Consider the following 23046-nt stretch of genomic DNA (forward strand, 5'->3'; position numbering starts at 1 on the left):
GAAAAGTTTTGCTGCAAAGAGGAGCAGGGCAATCAATCAGTATTCAGAAGGGTACTCGGGGTGCTGAGAAGTTTTTTATAATGGTTGTAACATCATGTGATTATAAGTGGGAATGTAGGTATATATATTTAATTCAAATTTTAAAAATCTGTTACAGATATATTTAGGTCTTGAATTAATTGATCAGATTTATTTATTTGCTTGTCTTTCTTGGAAAACATTAAAAGTATTGCTTTTAACTGTAGACACACAAAACACAATGTGAACACATATTTGATTTAAAAGATGAACTAAAGTTAAATGTCCTTTTATTATCTTACATATTGAATTTCACATAATAGATCAGCACTCTAAGGAGAAAAGATTCTCAGGAAACAAAAAAACACAGGTAGAGAATAAATAACTAAAAAAGACTGATTCTGATTCCTTTTCCTGTGTCCTTAGTGCACTATGCTATCTTTGACAACAAAAATATCTTGCTCTTGTGATAGAGAGGCCCAGAGTGAAAAAAATAACAAGTAGTTAATCAATAATGCATATGTTCATAGCAATGGTCAAATTATACTGTTTCCTAGTGGATACCATTTTTCTTCATTGAGTGGGACACTAGAGAGTTGGATGTTAATTGCTCCCACAAATATGGTTTTGCTCTTCACAATAAGCATTAAGACGTGTCCTTGGAGCTCTGTGACTTCACCATATACCACCTGAAAAGGGAGAGAATAATGAAAATACAAATCAGATATGCTTAAATCCTTCTTTTAAAAAATATTACTTTTAATAAAAATATTTAGCTGCTAGTACCGTGTACCTTGGAATGGATAGGTTAATGTTGTTAGAATCTTTCATTTCCAACTCTAATTCCGAAAAGCTAAAGCTTCCGTTAAGAAATGGAGTTTAATGACAGATATTTCTCTAAGAAGCTTAGAATTTACTCTGATTCCATTAATAACTGTCCATCCCAAATTTAATAAGACTGTAAATTATTCTCCAGGAAAAAATTTAAATACCCATCACCTTTTAACTGTCCTTAAATTTATTGTGCAATATGGGAACTTGAATACTATCCTTTGTTGAAGGCTAATAAGGAAAGCAGACGAATCTCCATGATTTCCTTGTGTTAATTTAATGCAGCACAACAATATTTCCTTCTACATGTGAAGAAGTCACTCTACGGTTACTTTATTTTGTAAAAAATCGCTTAATTTTTAATTATGAAAATACATGCTCATTAAACAAAATACGGATGAAACAAAAAAGAAGAACAAAGAAAAGAAAAAAATCTATATTTCTACCATTGGGAGATAACTATAGTTAACATTTTGATGTTCTTTTTGTTTTCAATATATATAATCACTTTGTAAGAATCTGAGCTGTAATTATGCTGTATGTACAGTTTTGTGTCTTGCTCTTTTCTACTTACTAGTCATGTAGCCGTTTTTAAAAAAGGATTTGCCCAACTGTGTTTTCTAATATCCAGGAAGTAAGTCACAGGCATTACCACCAGGTGCCTGCAGTGGTAAAAAAATTTAAAAGTGTAGTACTATCAAGAAATTAGTTATCCATCATGAAAGGAGGGGAGAGCCATGTGTAAATCCAATGTGGTTGCCAGGCAAACTCCTTAGAACACATTTATTTCAGAAAAAGAGTTTTCATACGATGCTACTAACTTGCTTTTCATAGCAAGCAAGACAGAAAGAAGCATTCTCTATATATGCAAAAAAGCAGAGGAAACAACTTGAGAGGGAAGCCCTTTGAGCGTATTGGGAGGCCTCCTCAGGGTGTAGGGGTGTGGTTTCTGGTCCATTGCACCACATTCACTTACCATTTATGAACTCATTAAGGTATCAATGAAATTCCGCTCAAGATCAATCTGTTAGCTGCTCTGAATAATGATTTACTTATCAAGTAAATAATAATTCAATCAATGGACATGAGATGCAGTATAATATGTTAATCCAGTCTACTTCATGTGGACAGCTCTTGGCTACCTCCTCTTCTAGAATCTTACTCCCATTCCAAACAGGAGATTCTTAGGACTGCTTATTCACATTATTCCATTTCATTTATTGAGTTCCCCTGGGATAGTAAAGGATTTTAAGGGCTGTCTTAAAAACTCAAATTCTACCACTGCAATTCATTTTCTTTAACTGCAACGGGACGCCCAACATGGACTCTGTGAGCCACTCTCTCCTCCGGGACTCTTATCTTTCCAAGACTTCAGAGTAAGCTCCTTTTCCTTTTCTTTATTTTGAACTGTCTAAACTATCCTTCATTTTCCTCCCCATAACACTTTCAGCAGATGAATTCATCTCCTATTTTATGGAGAAAATAGATGAAATGGCCCTCGAAGTGTTACTGTATATGAAGTAGAAAAATGGAATAACTCTAAGCATTAGGCCTTTGGAAAAGTCTGGCTTAAGAACTCTATGAATCATATAAATAAGCCCTAAAGATGTAAATTCCTAAGAAACATATCAATAATTTATATTTACATGAATCTGTTGTCAACCATATGTTTTCTTATTTGCATAATGGTGATAATAATATTTACCTTTCAGCATTGTGGGGAAGAATAAATGGGATAATGAATATAAGCCTTACTACAAAGCCTAGTACATATTAAACACTAATAAATTATGGCTGAAAAAGATCCATCAAATACACAAAACAGTTGTTTTTTTGGTATTTTGCATTAGTTGACTGGAGAAAACAGTTCTAGAAAGAATTGAGTCTCTAGGTATTTAGCAAGCTGAAATTCTCAAGAAATGACTTAGGAATTAATTGCCTTCTGGGTTAAAATATAAACATTTGAACTTGAAAGTTTATATTACTTTATGGATTTTTCCCCCTGTGCTTCATTATGCAAAAAGATTTTCTTAAAAGTGGCTGAAGTTTTATAAATATGTCATCATTGTACCTCACAAATGATATATATCTATTCTAATTGCTTTATTGCATCCATAATGTTAAAAAAATAAGCACTCTTTTCTTACTGTGCAACGTATAATTAGTAGGTAATGCTAGAGAAGAACACAGATGATTATTATTCTTTGAGATTTTTTACCAAATGATTTAATAGGTATTCTGCCTTCACATAAACAGAACCAAAAATGCACAGCTCTTTTAATTTCACTTTATAATACTTTTTACCCATACACATGCACCAAGTCTTCATTGCCTTCTGACAAATATTAAATTTGTAGGTTTGAAATTATTACATCAAATAGAAAAGCATTGTTGAGGGTAATTAATATCTATTAATTTATATATAAGCACTCACCGAATGTTATTTGACACCAGGGTCTAATAAATAATTCTAAAGTGTATTTTTTTTTTTTTTGAGGAAGATTAGACCTGAGCTGACATCTGTTGCCAATTCTCCTCTTTTTTGCTGAGGAAGATTGGCCCTGCGCTAACATCCATGCCCATCTTCCTCTACTTTATATGGGATGCTGCCACAGCATGGTGTGATAAGCGGGGCGTCAGTCCATGCCCGGGATCTGAACCTGCGAACCCTGAGATGCTGAAACGGAGCGCACGCACTTAACCGCTACACCACCAGGCCGGCCCCTCTAAAGTGTATTTTAATGATTGCAATGGGAGAAAAATAATATGGAAACCAAAATGTGTCTAGTGCTGGTGGAAAGAGGAGTGAGGAGGCAGGACGATGAAAGGGAGAGTTCAAAACAAGTGAGAACAGGAGAACTCTGTGGGTGGAGAGAGGGAGGGATAATACAGCATAGTTTAGCCGGGTCAATACGGGCTTCGGAATCAGGCAGCTCTGTACTTGAAATGGAGTTACATGACCCTGGTCAAAATGTTTGACCTCAGGGTCTCAATATCTCATTTACAAATAGAATTTTCATCATGTTATGAATATCAAATGAGAGGATGATACAGATAACAATAGCTATTGCTCACTGAGTGTTCCATATACCTAGCACTGTGCTAGATAATCGTGCACATTATGCAAGATATTTCAAGGCATGTAAAACAAAGAACATTCTTGTTCTGTCCTTTCTAATGTCCCCTTTATACTTTATAATAGGATACTATCTAAGAAAGAAATACAATGTACAAAATACACTGACAATAACAATACAATTCTAAGATAGAAACTGTATTTCTAATGATTCATTAAAAAAATGATGGTTTTTACCAGATGCCTAAGATAGTAGACTGGGAAGAGTAATGGCATTGGCGCCAGAATCCCAGCTCTGCTTAGAATCCGTAGGGCAGTTCCGTGAGCATTCCTACTGCCAGCCCCGCCCCACCTTGAGCCCAGTCATGTCCACCACAGGGATTTGCATATGGTAGGGGTTTTCAGGGAGACTGCTGCCACAGCCTGTTGAGAATCCCTCTGGGAAGTGTCAAGTAGACAAGCCTGGCCTGTAGCAAAGCTCCAGTATCTGAAGGGTGGATACTAAATGGACACTTGGCAGTGTCCCTGACCCAGCTTCTCTCAGGTCTGGATATTAGAGAGAGAGAGGGCTGTGAATAAAAATCAAAAGAACTATTTTCTTTAAAAGTTTTGTAAGACATTGGTGATGCAATATAATATCTCCTTTGTATTCCTCCAAGAGATTTACATAAAGAGGGGAGCGAGGTCGTTCTCTCCCACTTCCCAGAACATTGCACAGCTTTGGCAGTTTGAGAAATCACAGCTGTGCTGAGGGGCTGATGTAGCAGCACTCAGGAAGCAAAGCAGGGGAGAAGTTAAAAACAAGGTAGAGGGCCGGCTCCGTGGCTTAGCGGTTAAGTGCACGCGCTCTGATGCTGGCGGCCCGGGTTCGGATCCCGGGAGCGCCCCGAGGCACCACTTCTCCGTCCAACGTGAGGCCGAGTCCCACGTACAGCAACTAGAAGGATGTGAACCTATGACATACAACTATCTACTGGGGCTTTGGGGGAAAAAACTGAATAAATAAAATCTTTAAAAAAAAAAAAAAAAACAAGGTAGATGCCATGTGATAACTTATTGGCCTCCCTAGAAAGCACATTTAAGGTGCTGCTGAGGATGCACAGAAATAATTGAGGGGTTTGGCACAGAGATGGGGGTCTACATCACAGCTGCAGGCAAGAGAAAATAAAACCAGAGTTAAAATCAGTGTACTTTTTTTTTGCATTTCTTATAAATAAAAATTCTTGTTGTATTGATACAAAAACAGAGCATAATGGGATAAAAATTAAATGTTGTAGTCTTTTTTTCCTCATGGTTTTCTAAATTCAACCAGCTTCCCTGCCAAACTTATTTATATGATATGATGATCATTACTATTAAAATAGTCACTTATCCACACATTAATTCACATTTCTGCTCAATTGGGTTATGTATAAATTGAAGTTTGCTACGCACGGACTATGGAGTATTGTTTTTGAAACAATTTTAAATATGTTCAAAGTATAAATAGTGTGTGCCCAAGCTACAAGTATAGACTGATGGAGAAAGTATTACAGTGATTTCTAATCAATGGGCCATAAATGTGTGAAGGTCCAGAATTATTGGCAGCCATCAGAAAATTTATTGACACAATGAGCATTATAAAATAATCTCCATGCATATTTATTTGTTACTGTTTTTTTTAAATAATACATACAGCTTGAAATAAATAAAACACAAATTTATTTAAACTCCTGAATTATTAATGGCTTTTTGTCATTATATGTTTTCTTAGATTACAAATGTTGAAGTACAGTATGGAGTCAGAAGTTTCTTGATATTGATGTAGGGGGGTCTTGTATTCAAAAAGTATGGTAACCAGTGATACATTTTTGGGAGATATGTATCTCGAACTGTTGACATCATGACAAATAATAAAATTCAAAATATCTTTCCTTACTAAATTATATGTATATATAGTTCTACATTTTATACACACTCATAAAGTGTCACTTATAAAACTACCCCAAATATTTAATTCCACAAATCTTTGCGAAGTAATTAAGTTTTAAAGATACTAAGAAAGATAAGATATTGTCCTTATGCTCAAGAAGTTTAAAATATACCAGAATTAAAAAACGTGCAGAACTAGGTAAAAGATGGTAAATGCAGTGTAACAGTCCAGGAAGAGAGAGTGATTGCCAGAGCTCACATTTACGGTAAGTCTCAAAGTCAGCAGAGGAGGGCAGGAGGGGTGAATGGCTCCTTGAGCTCCATCACAGAGGTCATAGGGACTCTTCAGGGAATGACAAGCCGTCTGATGTGACTTCAGAATATGACTAAGTGTGGGACAATAAAAGGGCATGGGCACACAAATATTCCTGACTTATTTTTGACAAAGGTGCAAAGGACATTCAATGGAGAAAGAACTGCCTTTTCAATAAATGGTGCTGGAGTAATCGGCATTCATAGGCAAAATAAAAAAATGAACCCAAGCTAAACCTCACACTTTATTAAAAAATTAACTCAAAAGGGATAATGGACTTAAATATAAAATGTAAAACTATAAAACATTTAGGAAAAATATAGGAGAAAATCTTTAGGACTTCGGGCTTGGTGATGAGTTCTTAGACTTTGACACCAAATACATGGTCTATAAAAAAAATTGATAAATTGGATCTCATCAAAATGAAAAATTTTTACTCTGTGAAAGACCCTGAGAAGAGCATGAAAAGACAAGCTACAGACTGGGAAAAAATATTTGCAAACCACATATCTGACAAAGGACTAGTATCCATAATATATAAAGAACTCTCAAAACTCAACAGTAAAAATGCAAGCCATCCAATTAGGAAATGAGCAAAGACATGAAGAGCTATTTCACCCAAGAGGATATACAGATGGTAAATAAGCACATGAAAAGAAACTCAGCACTATTAGTTATTAGGTAAATGCAAATTAAAACTACTATATGTATCAAAAGAACTAAAATTAAAAATAGTGATAACATCAAATGCTGGCAAAGATGCAAAGAAACTGGATCACTCATATATTGCCAGTGGGAGTATAAAATGGTATAGAAAAAGAATACGGTCAGTTTCTTGTAAAACTAAATATGCCACTACCACATATCCCAGTAATTACATCTTGAGCACTTAGAGAAATTACAACTTACGTTTATACAAAAAACCTATGCATCAATGTTCACAGAAGCTTCTTTGCAATAGCCCCAAACGAGAAATAAACCAGATGTCCTTTAATGGGTGAACAGTTAAAGAAAGTGTCATACTTCCATACCATGACTACTACTCAGCTGTGAAAAGAAACAAACTATTGATGCATGCATGAATCATGATACTTGGATGAATCTCTAGGGAATTACGGTGAGCAAAAAGAGTCAATCTCAAAACATTGCAAACTGTATGAGTCTATTTATATAACATTGGAAATGACAAAATTATAGTGATAGGGAACAGATTAGTAGTTGCCAGGGGGTGGAGGGGCTTTCGAGGGAGGGAAGTATCTGTTGCCGTAATAGGGTAGGGCCAGGAATCCTTGTGATGGAACTGTTCTGTACCTTGACTGTGGTGGTGGTCACACAAATCTATACATGTGATAAAAATGCACATAAGTAAACACACACATACACACAAGAACACATGTAAAACTGGTGAGATCTGAATAAGGTGAGTGGATTATATCAATGTCAACTTCCTGGTTGTGATATTGTTCTATAGTCATGTAAGATGTTATCATTGCAGGAAGGTGGCTGAAGGGTATTTGAATTCTCTCTGTATTATTTCTTCCAACTGCATGTGAATCTACAATCTCAAAACAAAAATTTTTTAAAAGTGTACGAGGATGATACTGTTCTAAGAGACAACTCAGGAAAATTACTGAGTCAAGTTTTAATGCCCGTTATTAGGGCATTCATAGCTCTTAGGAGATTGGACATTATTCAGCAGGCAGTGAAGAAGCTTTGAAAAGAATTTAAATAGGAGAATAATAAATACGACTAGTTTTTGAAAGACACTTTAGGTAGAAATGTGAATGATTTAACTGAGAAACACAAGATAAGAGGCAGATATATAGGAGGCTATTATAACAGCCAAAGTCACAAGCACCTCAACAAGGAGGCAGCAATGGGACAGAGAGTAGATGATGGCTTTAAGAGGCAGGTGGCCACACAAGCAGAACTGATGAAATTTGGGGATTAGTTGGACCCGTGAGTGAAGGAAAGGGTGGTGTCATTAGAGGGTATCTTTTGAGATGGCAAACAGGGGAGGGAGGAAAGCCTGGCTTAAAAGTTCCGTGGAGACATTCAAATGGAGCTCTTCAGTAAGTGAAGTGCAGAAGCGCAGGTCAAAGCTTAGGAGAGAAGTCAGGGCTTGAGGAATAAATTCAGACACAACCTACATATAGGTGATAAATGAAATCTGTGGATACATAACATAGTTTTGAGAGTGTATATATCAAGAGGGGATAAGGGTAGATCATGGAATTCCAGCAAACAGTATTTTCAGAGGAAGAATGGCAGGAGAGGAAAATGAGGAAGCGGTTAGAGAAGATGGAAGGGAATTAAGAAAAGGCAGAACTCAAGAATCAAAAGGAAGGTGCCAAGAAGGAGGGCACAGCCAACAATCATCAGGAGAGGAGAGCCTGAGGGCTCACTGGACTGAGCAATAAGGAGTCTATTGATGCCACTTGAATAAAGCAGCATCAATTAAGGTCAGAACCCATGTTGCAAAGGATTAAAGGGTGAAAAGGAAGTGATAAAGCGAGAGCAAGAAATGTCAGTTAATTCTGCAAAAGTTTGGAGGTGATAGGGAAGCAAAGAAATTGTGGATGCTTTAGAAAGGCTCAGGTGAGGAATTTGCTTTGTTTTGTTTTTTTAAGATTTCTGAGTTGAGGACCCGGTGGATGAGAGAGCCTCAAGAAAAGGTGAGCAAATAATCTACTAAGCAAGGTACAGAGGAGATGGGAAAGGATGGAAACAAGAGAATAAATGTAAAGTTTGCCTTAGACAGAATTAGGGGATTGATGTTCAAACTGTATGATACAAATGGATTAGGGAGCTATATCTAATGTAAGTTCACTTGAATTTAATTTGTGTTTTGTACTTGTTTATTTTTTCAGTTTTTCAAAGGAGATTTTATGAAGTCTGTTGTTATACACAGGTTAGACTATGATAAAGTTATTCGGTAAGGGAAACCAGGTAAAGGAAAATAAAGTCAGAGAAAATAAGATGAAGTCAGGGATAATGGTAGTAGGTGAAACAAATATCCTATAGTCTTGTGCTCTTGGTATTGGAGACTAGCCACAATTTAAAAATCGGTTCATAAGACTGTCATAAGCAGTAACTGTATTTTCCAGTTTTCACAGCATCTAGAACAGTGATCAGCACACAGTGGCTATTTTGGGAAATGTCTTCCCCTTTATGGAATAACGCTGCCAATTACTGCAAATTTTGCATATTTGGTCGTTAAACTGAAAAATGGCAAGAAAAATACAAAACGACTGGACAAGAGATGAATCATACTTACAATTTCATTGTAAGTGGGGTCGGTACATTTTGGAACAGATTTTGTTTTCCTCCTACGAACTTCACTGGGATATGGTAAAAGATAAAATTCAACATGTGCACTGGGCGCAGAGCCGTCTGGGAGATGCTGCAAAGGAAAATGGTTATAAATATTAATGTGCTTTGCTATCAAAGAAAACAAATACATAGCTACTAAATATCTAGACCAAAGGCAGGATCAAGATTTATAACAGTAACTGTTTATCAGAAAATAAGAGATCAAAAGAAATACATCATTGCTCAAAAATAATCCCAAAGTACAGTTTAAAAGAGTCAAATTATCCATCTTAAATTAAGTATCGTGTCAGACAGAACTATATTTAAAAGCCCATTAAATATAATTTACTTTAGTTTTTTTACAGTAAAAATTAAATTTGCATTTTTGACAGAAATGGTCAAGAGAGGAATATAAGCCACAGGCAGAGACAAGAATTAAGTGCCTCAGGATACTGTGCACCACATGAAAATCAAAAAATTCAAGTTTAACACATAAATTAAGATAAAGCATTTAATGATATGTGTATGTGTGTCATATATCACATTTCAAAGCAGAATTTAATTAAAATATTGATTAGACCTACAAGTTTAATATACTTACAAGATTTTAAGATAGTTATAATAATTTTATTGTCTAAATTACCCTAAAATATACTGGATAACCCTTTTAAAATTGTTCTATGGAGCCCCCAAAGTTGTGTATATTACTGCCTGATGGGTAGATCAATGATGCCAAAAGGGTAGATCTCTGGACTCCTTCTCCCCAGTTTGTCCTACCCACCCCCTACCCAGCTGTCTCATTCTAGCTTTAGAACTTCTCTCCTTCTTTTCCATCTTTCCTTACTATGTACATTTTTATTTCTTAACACATCATTTAAAGAATGAGCCCACTGTTTTGAAAATTTGGAAACCACCATACTTCAAACAAATGGGGTCTATCTTTGTGATCTTGACCAAATGGACAGTAAATTGTACTAAAACTCTGCATATCTAGCTTGATAAAATGAGAAATGTTTTATAATTTATATTTAAAGAAGATGATTTAAAAGCCACACTTGAGGAATTATATGCTTATTTTGTTGATATGTTCTAACTACTAAATCGGTAATTTTCAGCAAATTTATTTTAATGTTCTGAATTATACAATGACATTCACATATGAACAGCCAGTGCTACCCAGGTCATTAGCTTTGATTTTATACCTTTCTTTGGCACTCAAAAAAGCTTACTGGAAAGTAAGAAAATATGATATATATTATTACAGGGCTAACATTTATTCAGTTCTAAGTTATGTGGTAAAAATTATATCATTAGGAAAATAATTTTTTGTTATTACTTACAAATTAGATAAAATACATCTGTACATAGCCATATGTTAAAATGCTAAGACTGTTATTAAAACTGCTGCTTTAGATGGAGCTCGAGGCACCCTTCCCCCACTTGAAACTCTCCCCTGGAAGAGGAGCTCTGAAATGTATCAGTGGTATAACGGAATATTCAGTGACACAGAAACACATTGCTATTAATATTTGAGAGAGTGGATTTTTCTCTTTTTTTTGGTGAGAAGAATGAAGGGAAGTGTTTTTGCTCTGTGTAATTCTCTCTCGTCTGCCATGGGGCTTGAGGATACGACACCTAGAATCACTATATGCTCCAACTTAGTGATTAGACTGGAAATGGGCTTCTTAATTGCAATCTGGGCCCCCAAATTTGCCAGCTATGTGGCTTTTGGCAGGTGTTTTAACTTTTCAGTGGATCTGTTTCCTATCCTGTTAAACGAGGATAAAGGTGATACCTATTTCATAGCATTTAAAAGATTAAATAAAATAAATCATGTAACGTGAGGACAGTGCCTGAAATAGAGTAAAACTCAATAAATGTTTGATACTATTTGACTTTTTATAAAATAAACATGACTATACTCTCTGCACAGATTGGACAAGATATCCCTAAGGTACTATGACATTTATGAGCAAGATTTCTCAGCCCTAGCACTATTGACATTTGGGGCCAGATAATTCTTTGTTGTAGGGGGTAGCTCAGCGCATTGAGGATGTTGTAACAGTATCACCGACCTCTAACTACCAGATTCCAGTAGCACCATCCTCCCAGTTGTGACAACCAAAAATGTCTCCAGACATTGCTAAATGTCACCTGGGGGGCAAAATTGACCCCAATTGCGAACCACTGATGTAGCTGATGCCCAAATAAGACTCTCTAGTTCACCCTTAGAATCCCAGCCTAGTGGTGTGTGAGTATTTCCACCTGGATCTTTTCTTGGTGCCCTGATATAAACTCTAACCGAAATCTACCTTCTATCCTTCTTCACCAGTCTAAAAGAGATTTTTCCAACTCATTAAAATTCTATTAAATTCTATTTCTTTTGTCTAGTGTCTCCCGTGTCATTGATTTTCAAATCCAACTATGTAACAAGATCAATATCCTCCCTTTTTGCCACAGTTCATTTGCCACCACAGATCTTTTTTTCCTAACTTATTATAACTTTTTATGTCCCGGTCTTCCTCCTTCTTTCCTTCATTCATCCTGTATATCCCTTTTGTATTTAGCCTCCCTGGAAAGCTGCTTTGATCATGTCACTTCCCTTCTCAAAATACTCAAGAATCCTCCACTGCCTGACGAACAAACTCCCAATCACAGAAGGGAAAAAACATTTTGTCTACCAGCTTTCACCAAACATTTAGCAAGTGAAGGCTTGGGCTTCTGTTTCCAAGTCAGTGACCTTGACCAGGTCTTTGAATAGCCTGAGAGTTTTTAGAATAATAGAACAGTACAGGTTTCGATTTAAGTCAGGGCGCATTTGATCTGAGCAGCAGGCTTAGTCTGTCCTTAGCAACTTTAAATGCAGACACTGATTTCTCAAGTCTTTAGGAGAATCTTTTTCCTTTTTTTCCCAAAGCAGCTGTCTTAAGAATATTTTTTTTTTTCTCTTCTTACTGGCACTATATCCTGTTCCTTAAAGATCTCAGCTAATTTATTAAATAAATCACTAGCTGTCTCTTCATCAATACTTCTCATTTCACCCTTTGCCCTTACGTTTATGTGAATTAAATTTTACTTTAAAATGATTAAATAACACTTACTTGTCTAAATGTCTTACCCCAGGATTTTAACTCTGGCTGCATTTTAGACCTTCACAAAGACTTAACAATTTGAACTGAAGAGTCATAAGGCTCGAGGATACGGAGTTCTTAGACTGACACTCAACCTAAACAATGAGAAGTTCCCTTGTGTCACCCAGAGGACTTTCTTATTCACAGTGGACTGAAGTCAAGGCAGCACTACTACTTTCTTCCAGAATTCTGGCTAATATTTTTACTGTGCTTAGAAGACGATATGAAGCCATCTAAATTTCATTTTTGTTGCTCATAGTAACTCTGAATTCTATATACTCTAGATTTTCTGTTAAAACGTTTATCATTTTCTATGTTTTCAAAATAGTTCTATATATGCGTTATCTTCCTTATGAGACCAGAAATTCTTTAATAGAAAAATCCATGTCTTGTCGTTCCACACCTCCCCTCTCCCCAGTTTCCTTTGGGCTTTGCTCCATTGGTTACTCACTACCCTACTCCCAACCCTCAGTTCCTTCTTCCTAAGCTTCCAGTATGTTTCTGAATCTCCAGTTAAAAATGTAAAATCCTCACTTGACATTGGGCTTCCCTTTACCTTACTCTTTCCTGGCCTTTCACAGCTATGCCTTCTTTTTATAGTATTCCTTTCTTTCATAGAAATCCTTTCCCTAACACAGTGCTTGGCATATAGTGAATACTAAATAAATAGTTATCAAATGACTGATGACTATATATTCATAGTGTCTAGCTCTTTGAAAGTACTTCACAACTATTTGTTAAATCATTATTTACAATGCAATATAAAAGTCTCCCTAACTTTCTAAGATTTCATTTAAGTAATTTCTCTTATCTATTGCAACACTTCTTATTGTAACACCACGCACTAAAAACCAGAGGGTAAAGTGGATGTATCTTGGGGTCTGTTTCCAAGGTCTGCTATTTACCCTGAACACTTAGCTGTTTGAAGGCATCCTTCTGCTAGAGCTGATCTTCTCATGCACATTGTTGGGTTTCATGGTTGATTAGGAGTATTTGTGTTAAGGACTGCTTGTTATGTCCAATATCTCAATACTCAATTTCTAAAACTTTGACTTTATCCCATCTCTCAGATCACAGTAGACAATTAAGATGCTTACTACCCCTTTTTTCTAACCTCTTTGTTTTAACCTCTTTTTGCCCCAACTGCAGCTAGACTGGATTTGCAACACAGTTACTTGTACTCAATCTCAGAACGAATCCCCAGTCACTATCCTCCCTTTCACTTGGAGACTTGATGTCTAATAGCTGTCCTCCTTTCCTGAGACGTTGTTTACTCTCCTGAGATGGTCCCCTCCACCTCTCTGCACTTCTCCCGCTTAACTCCTTAAAAATCTTTGTGACAATAAGCATAGCAGGTTATTTACATCTCCTTCCAGCAGCTAATGATGACCTGACAATTTCTTGGGGGCCTAATAGATGGTGGAGAGTGAACTAAAGTCATATTTTTGTGCTACATTCCCATGCCCTCTCTCAACCTCATGCAAGTTTTCCCCTCTGTGCCCCCACTTTTGTGGAGTACATGGAAGAAACAGAAATAAGTACATTCAGTTTAATTGGAGAAGTGCCTTATGGAGACCTTTGGGTGGAGATAGGGAGCTGGATCCACATTAGCACCAACCATTCCCAGAAAAAATAAATATATCTCATATATATGTGCTACTATTTTTTCAAATATATGTAGGCGCTTTTGTTAACACAATTTTAGTATTTTAAAAGTACTACTACATTTATAGTAGTTTTAAAAATTATTTTATATTTCTTAAATTTATCAGATAACAAAAGGACTTTAATGACATCTGATGAATCCAATTTTTTTTTTTTTTAAGTTTAAAAACAGATCCCTCTAGTTAAAAATATTGGAAATGAAGGTCTTAGGAAATTCTTAGCATTCACTGGTGGAGAGACTTCTTTCACTGGTAGAGAGACTTCTTTTTCAACTGATGAGTGAAATATAGGGGATTCTTAGCTTGGTTATTATTTGAAATTATAAAAATTAAAATGTATATATGTATATTAGTAAATCTTTGTCCACAATGTTAAATTCTAAATGGTACTGTTGTAGGTGCATGAGTAATTAAATATAGTAATTTTCTGCCTTCATTTCTTGCCCTGGATTTCACACAGCATTTCAAATGGCTTTCAATGCTACTTTTGTTGTTATGTCAACGAAGGAAAGTATCTTGAAAACATGGTTAATTTATCAAAATCAAGAGAAAAAAAGTAAGTAGTAGCATGTTGGTATGAAAATGAAGCACAAGATAAACTATTTATAAAGTAAATAAAACCATCTCACATTGTAGGGTATGACAGCAACCCTTTAGTATTTTTACATGAGTATATGAGGAAGATATTTATTTTTCATAATAGTAATAATAATAATAGCTACCACATAATGAGTATTTACTTTATTTAAAGCACTCTCTTAAAATAATCCTTGACCCAGTATTATTGTGTTTATTTTATTGAAGAGGCTTTTCTATAAAACTCATAGGTTTTTGTCTTTTAACCACTACCCTATATTGACTCTCTACAAAGAATGCAAAGGAAACTGTCAGATTCAAATTAAGAACACTGCCAGAGCAAGTTTTATCAGGAATGTGATGAAGATACATGGTTTAAAAATATCAGATACTTTGGAAACTTCTGTAGATTAATTCAAAGCTAAATTGTATTTAATAGGTTATTATCTTTTTGATGAATAATTTATGAGAATTTTCCATCAAGATTTTTTTTAACTTCAATGTTTCCAATCACAGGATAATATAGGCTTTGGTAGAAATCAACTGATGACGATTAAAATATGATAGGACTATCAAAAGCTGAGGTCTATGCCAGAAACAAAACAGCATAATAAAAAAGCATTTTTCTCATTTATGTGCCTGCCAAATTGCAATTTTGAAACTCGGGCTGGCCATTATGAAGAGGGTCTTTTTATAAAATGACAATGTACAATAAAAGTACAGAAGTACAATACAAGTGCTTGTGATATATGGTTTGTTGTGTGCTTCAGATTAAGAAATGGTGGAATGATCTTTCCAGTCTTTCTGTGTGTGTTGGGATGATTTCAGGTCCTTATTAATTAAAATAGGATGGTCTTCTCCTTCACTTCACACCAATTTAAGCTTTTAACAGAACTCTTTTCATCAATAGGTGATTTCCAATACTTTTTTTAAAAAATCAATTAAAAAATCAAACTACCATATGTCTAGCATTTTGGATGATCTATGAGAGGACACTGAAAAATGACTGAAATAGCTTCTGCTTTCAAAGAAACAACACACTCATTGTCATGAACATCTTGTTATATATGTATGTTTTAAAATTTTTAATCCTCAACTTGATGTAGTTAACAACTAGACAGAAGTCACAGTCTAGTAGATAGGATTCCTTTTCCGACTCAATACATACCAACTGAATTGCTTCTGAAAATCTAGAATTCTAATTAGAATTCCAGACGTTGTCACTGAAGTGTCAGTGAAGTTTGGAAAGCTTTTCCATTTCTCAGTCTTAGTAACATGCAAGAAGTAAGCCTTTAAACCTCATTTATTTTTTTACAATCTACTCAATAGCAAAGGCTGAAGAGTTGTTTATGAGTTAACTGGTAATTAAACTTCCTTTTTACAATTGCACTGAAGCACAATAAATAATTTCAAATCTCCTAACCCTTAGCTTCTATACCCAAGTGCTAAGAAAACTGTACAAATAAGAGAGACAGACTATGTTTTGTTAGTGATTATTGAGGAATTGGGAAGAACAGATGAAATACTAGAAGATTAGATTTATCATGTTATACTTGATAGTATGGGAAGAAGATGGATTGTACAAAGCAGAAACAAGTAATTCGGAGGTAAAATATAAGAGTTTTCTATCCATGTATTTCAAATATTTGCCTTGATTCTGTCCTACTAAATGGTTTTATCATGATTCAAATAAAGATACAGATATATAATGTTCAGGTGTCAACCTGAGTGTTATGGTCAATACGCTGGATCAGATAATCAGGACTGAGTTATGAGGGGCTGGAACGACAACCTGTATCTAACAAGGTTAAAAACAATAGACTGAATGCCAAGTTCTTCTTTTGGGTCTGGAAAACTCTGCAAATCCAGGATATGAAAAACCTGGCTTAGCAATAGCACTTGGGAAAAGTTTTAAAAAGTGGTATGTGATTATAGGTCCAATATAGCCATGTGCTAGAGACTGCTAGCTAGAACCTGTAGTATGCTTATCTATCTATTGTCTATTTATCACCTATCTATCTATCTATCTATCTATCTACCTAGCTACCTACCTACCTACCATCTATCTGTATCATAGATCCAATAAATTCATTTTAAATGCAAAGAGACAAAAAAGTTAAAAGTAAAAGGATGGAAGATATATCATGCTAACATTAATCAAAGGTAAACTGGAATATTTATACAAATATCTGGCAAAGTATATTTGAGAGCAAAAAAATACTACCATCAATAAAGAAGTTCATTTCATAATGATAAAGGGGTCAAATATTCAAGAGAACATAATAATCTTAAATGTTCATGCAACATTATACAAATTCACAATTATAGTTGGGGATTTTAACACACCTCTCTTAATAATTCATAGAACTAGCATACAGAAAATCACTAAGGCTATAGAAGATTTGAACAACGTAATCAACCAATGTGACCTAATTGACATTCATAGAGCACTCCATCCAATGACAGCAGAACACATATTCTTTTTGGTTGTACAAATGTTCAATGGAACATTTACCAGGATATATCATGCTCCGGGCCATAAAAAAAGTCTCAGTACATTTAAAAGGATTCAAATCACACAAAGTATGTTCTCTAACAACAACAGAATTAAATTAAACATTAATAATGGAAACATTTCTGGAATATCTCAAAATATGTCAAAATGAAATAGAGTACTTCTAAATAAGATACGGACAAAGAAGACATCAGAAGGGAAATTATGAGAATATTAAGCTGATAAAAAATGCAAATACAACATTTCAAAATTTGTGGGCTGCAGCTAAAGCAGTACTCAGAGGAAAAATTAAAACACTAATTATCTGTATTAGAAAAAGTGAAATACTCAAGTCAATGGCCTTAACTTCCATCTTAAGAAACTAGGAAAAGAAGAGAGAAAAATCTTTAGGTTTTTTTTTTGGTAGAGTTTGTCTGCTTGGGGCAAATTCTTTTTGTTTTTCTTCATTGAAATATGTATTTTCTTTTGTTCCTGAAGTGTATCTTCTCTGGCTATAGAATTCTAAGTTGGCAATTCTTCTTTTTTTACACTTTAAAGATGTTCCACTGTCTTCTAGCTTCTACTGTTTCTCACCTACACTGTTTCACTGTTCTCCTATATGCCATATGTTGTTTTTCTATAGCTGTTTCAAGATTTTTTCTCATTGTCCTTGGTTTTTAGCAGTTTGACTACCATGTGTAAATGCATGGTTTTCCTTGAGTTTTTTCTATTGGTGTTCACCAAGGTACTTGAATTTATAAATTTATGTCCTTCACTAAATTTTGGAAGTTTTTGACCATTATTTCTTCAAATATTTTTCTGCCCCAATCTCTTTCTTCTGTCCTTTTGGGTGTTCAAAACACAAATCTTAGATCTTTGGGTATTTTCCCACAGACCCCCGAGATTCCATTCTTTTCTTTTCAATCTTTTTTTCTCCATGTTCTTTAGATTGGATAATGTTCCCTGATCTATCTTCCAGTCACTGACTCTTTCTCCTGTTATCTCCATTCTCCTCTTGAGTCCATCAAGCAAGTTTTTTTATTCTATTTTAAATATTTTATATTTCAGCCCTTAAATTTACATCAGTTTTTTTTGAGATATAATTAGCAGAAGACATATTAGTTTCAGGTGTATAACATAATGATGTGATATTTGTATATATTGCAAAATGCTCCCCCCAATAAGTCTAGTTAACATCCATCACCACACAGTTACAAATTTTTTTCTTTTGATTAAGATCTACTCTCTTTGCAACTTTCAAATATATGATACAGTATTATTAAGTATAGATATTATGTTGTATATTACACCCCTATGACTTATTTATTTTATAGCTAGAAGTTTATATCTTTTGACCCGATTCACTCATTTCAAGCACCACCGCTCTACCCCACCCCCTCCACCCTGCCTCTGGCAACCACCAGTCTGTTCTCTGTATCTATGAGCTTGGTTTTATTTTGTTTAGATTCCACATAAAAGTGAGATAGTATGATATCTGTCTTTCTCTGCCTGACTTATTTCACTTAGCATAATGCCCTCAAGGTCCATCCATGATGTCACAAATGACAAGATTTCCTCCTTATTTATGGCTGAATGAATACTCCCTTGTGTAAAAATGTGGTGTGTGTATATATGTATGTATATATATACACAATAAAAATGTGTATGTGTGTATATGTGTATGTATACACACATACGTGTGTGTGTGTGTGTGTGTATGTATGTATATATATATATATATATATATATATATATACACCCCACATTTTCTTTATCCGTTCATTTATCAATGCATACTTAGGTTGCTTCCATGTCTTGACTATAGTAAGTACTGCTGCAATGAACATGGGGTGTGTATATCTTTTTGAATTAGTGTTTTTGTTTTCTTCAGATAAAATACCCAGAAGTGGAATTGCTGGATCATATGGTAGTTCTATTTTAATTTTTTGAGGAATCTCTATACTGTTTTTCCACCGTGGCTTCCCCCTTTTCACATTCCCACCAACTGTACACAAGGGTTCCCTTTTCTCCATATCCTTGCCACCACATATTTCTTATCTTTTTGATAATAGCCATTCTAACAATTGTGAGGTGATATCTGCTTGTGGTTTTGGTTTGCATTTCCCTGATTAGTGAAGTTGAGCACCTTTTCACCTACCTGTTGGCCATTCCGATGTCTTCTTTGGAAAAAACGTCTTTTCAGATCCTCTCTCCTTTTTAAAATCAGATTGCTAGTTTGTTTTTCTTTTGAGTTGTATGAGTTCATGTGTTTTGGATATTAGTCCCTTATCAGATACATGATTTGCAAGTATTTTCTTCCATTCAGTAAACTGCCTTTTCAATTTGTTGACGGTTTCCTTTACTGTTCAAAAGCTTTTTAGATTGATATAGTCCCATTTGTTTATTTTTGCTTGGTATCAAATCCAAGAAATCATCAACAAGATGAGGAGCTTTTTTCCTATGTTTCTTCTAGGAGTTTTATGATTTCAAGTTTTATGCTCAAGCCTTTAATCCATTTTGAGTTAATTTTTGTGTACGGTATAAGACAGCGGTCCAGTTTCATTCTTTTGCATACAGCTGTTCAATTTTCTGAACCCAATTTATTGAATACATTGTTTTTCCCTATTGTGTATTCTTGGCTTGTTTGTCATATACAGTAATTGAACATATATGTGTGGGTTTATTTCTGGGCTCTCTATTCTGTTCCATTGATCATTGTGTTGGTTTTTATGCCAATACCATACTGTTTTGATTACTATAGCTTTGTAATGTAGTTGAAGTCAGGAAGTGTGATGCCTCCACCTTTGCTCTTTTTTCTCAAGATCGCTTTGTCAACTGGGGTCTTTTGTGGTTCCATACAAATTTTAGAGTTGTTTTAATTCTGTGGAAAATGCCACTGAAATTTTGATGAGGATTGCACTGAATCTGCAGATTGCTTTGGGCACTATGGACATTTTAACAATGTTAATTCTTCCAATCCATGAACACAGAATATCTTTTCACTTACTTGTGTCTTCTTCAATTTATTTCATTAATGTCTTATAGTTTTCAGTGAACAGGTCTTTCACCTCCTTGGTTAAATTTATTCCTAAGTATTTTATTCTTTTGTATGCAATTATAAATGGGATTGTTTTCTTAATTTCTCTTTCTGATAGTTTGTTATTAGTGCATAGAAATGGAAGTGATTTTTATATGTTGATTTTGTATCCTGCAACTTACTGAATTTGTTTATTAGTTCTAACAGTTTTTTGGTGGAGTCATTACAGTTTTCTATATATAATATCATGTCCTCTGTAAATAGTGACAGTTTTATACCTTCTTTTCCTATTTGGATGCCTTTTCTTTTTCTTGCCTAATCACTCTGGCTAGGATCCAATACTATGCTGAATAAAAGTGGCAAGAGTGGGCATTCTTGTTTTGTTCCTGATCTTAGAGGAAAACCTTTCAGCTTTTCACCATTGAGTATGATGTTAGCTGTAAGCTTATCATACATGACCTTTATTATGTTGATATACATTCCCTTTATACACACTCTGTTGAGAGTTTTTATCATGAATGGATGCTGAATTTTGTCAAATGCTTTTTCTGTATCTGTTGGGATGGTTATATTATCTTTATCCCTCATTTGGTTAATGTGATGCATCACATTGATTGATTGATGGGGATGCATCCTTACATTCCTGCAATAAATCCCACTAGATCATGGTGTATGATTTTTTAAATGTATAGTCATGCATCACTTAACAATGGGGATACATTCTGAGAAATGTGTCACTGGGTGATTTCATCATTGTGCAAACATCATAGAGTATACTTACACAAACCTAGATGATATACCCTACTACACGCCTAGGTGATATGGTACTAATCTTATGGGACCACCATTGTATATGTGGTCTGTCATTGACTGAAACATTTTTATGCAGCACCTGACTGTATTGTTGAATTCAGTTTGCTAGTATTTTATTGAAGACTTTTGCATCTATGTTCATCAGGGATATTGGCCTGTAATTTTCTTTTTTGTAGTGCCCTTGTCTGGTTTTATTATCAGGGTAATGCTGGCCTCATAAAATGAGTTTGAAAGTGTTCTTTCCTCTTCTACTTTTTGGAAGAGTTTGAGAAGGATTGTGTTAATTTTTCTTTAAAAGTTTGATATAATTCACCAGTGAAAACTTCTGGTCCTGGTCTTTTCTTTGTTGAGAGGTTTTTGATTACTGATTCAATCTCCTTACTGGAAGACTCCTCAATAGGTCTCTTCAGATTTTCTATTTCTTCATCATTCAGTCTTGGTAGGTTGTATGTTTCTAGGAATTTATTCTTTGCTTCTAGGTTATCCAGTTTTTTGGTGTATAACTGTTCATAGTAGTATCTTCTGATCCTTTGTATTTCTGTGGTATCAGTTTTAATGTCTCCTCTTTCATTTCTGGTTTTATTTATTTGAGCCTCTCTCTTTTTTCTTTGTCTAGGCAAAAATTTGTCAATTTTGTCCATTTTTTCAAAAAACCAGCTCTTAGTCTTATTGATATTTTCTATTATTTTTCTCTTCTCTATTTCATTTATTTCTGCTTTGATCCTTGCTATTTCCTTCCTTCTGCTAACCTTGGGCTTAGTTTGTTCTTTTTCTAGTTGCTGGAAGTGTAAATTTAGGTTGTTTATTTGAGATCTTTTTTTTAAAATACTGGCATTTATTGCTATAAATTTCCCTCTTACAACTGCCTTCACAGCATTCCATAAGTTTTGTTGTGTTTCCATTTCATTCTTTCAAGATATTTTTTGGTTTTCCTTTTTATTTCTTCTTTGACCCACTGGTTATTTAGGAGTATGTTGTTTAATTTCCACATATTTGTGTATTTTCAGTTTTTCTCCTTTTATTGATTTCTAGTTTTATACCATTGTGGTTAGAAAATATTCTTGGTATGCTTTCTATCTTCTTAAATTTGCTAAGACTTGTTTTGTAAAATATAATATGATATATCCTGAAGATTATTCTGTGTGTGTCTGAGAAGAATGTGTATTCTGCTGCTGTTGGATGGAATGTTTTGTGTATATATGTCTGTTAGGTTCATTTGGTCTAAAGTATGGTTTAAGCCCAACATTTCCATGTTGATTTTCTTTCTGGATGATCTATCCATCGTTGTAAGTGGGGTATTGAAATCCTCACTATTATTATATTGTTGTCTATTTCTCCCTTCAAATCTGTTAGTATTTGCTTAATAAATTTAGGTGCTCCAATGTTGGATGCATATATATTTATCATTGTTATATCTTCTTGATGAATTGACCCCTTTATCACTATATATATAATGACCTTCTTTGTCTCTTGTTACTGTTTTTGGCTTAAAGTATATTTTGTTTGATATAAATATAGCTACCCCTGCTCTCTTTTGGTTTCCACTTGCATAGAATGTCTTTTTCCATGCGTTCCCTTTTGAGCCTATGTGTGTCCTTAAAGCTGAAGTGAGTGTCTTGTAGGCAGCATATAGTTGGGTCATGTTTTCTTATCCATCCAGCCACTCTGTGTGTTTTGATTGGAGAATTCAATCCATTTATATGTAGAGTAATTATTCATAGGTAAGGACTTATAATGTCATCTTCTTAATTATTTTCTGGCTGCTTCTTAGTTCCCTTGATCCTTTTTTCCTCTCTTTATGCCTTCTTTTGTGAATTAATGACTTTTTGTAGCATATGCTTTGATTCGCTTCTCTTTATCGTTTGTGAAT

The 23046-nt window shown here is 34.7% G+C and overlaps 1 protein-coding gene across 1 annotated transcript in view; it reads right to left on the reverse strand.

Annotated features, from left to right (window-relative positions):
* Positions 1-308: 308 nt before the first annotated feature.
* Positions 309-23046, reverse strand: part of PIK3C2G (phosphatidylinositol-4-phosphate 3-kinase catalytic subunit type 2 gamma) — a 380793-nt gene continuing 358055 nt past the window's right edge. Inside the window, exons 33-34 of the mRNA XM_087442698.1 lie at positions 9427-9552; positions 309-707 (exon numbers count right to left, since the gene is read on the reverse strand). Coding sequence (XP_087298824.1) covers positions 555-707; positions 9427-9552 — 279 coding nt within the window. The 3' untranslated portion in view covers positions 309-554. The remainder of the gene's footprint in view (positions 708-9426; positions 9553-23046) is intronic.

This window comes from Ceratotherium simum, chromosome 17 (assembly GCF_057802395.1).
Source record: "Ceratotherium simum simum isolate JZ-2026a chromosome 17, ASM5780239v1, whole genome shotgun sequence".
Taxonomy (NCBI): Eukaryota; Metazoa; Chordata; class Mammalia; order Perissodactyla; family Rhinocerotidae; genus Ceratotherium; species Ceratotherium simum.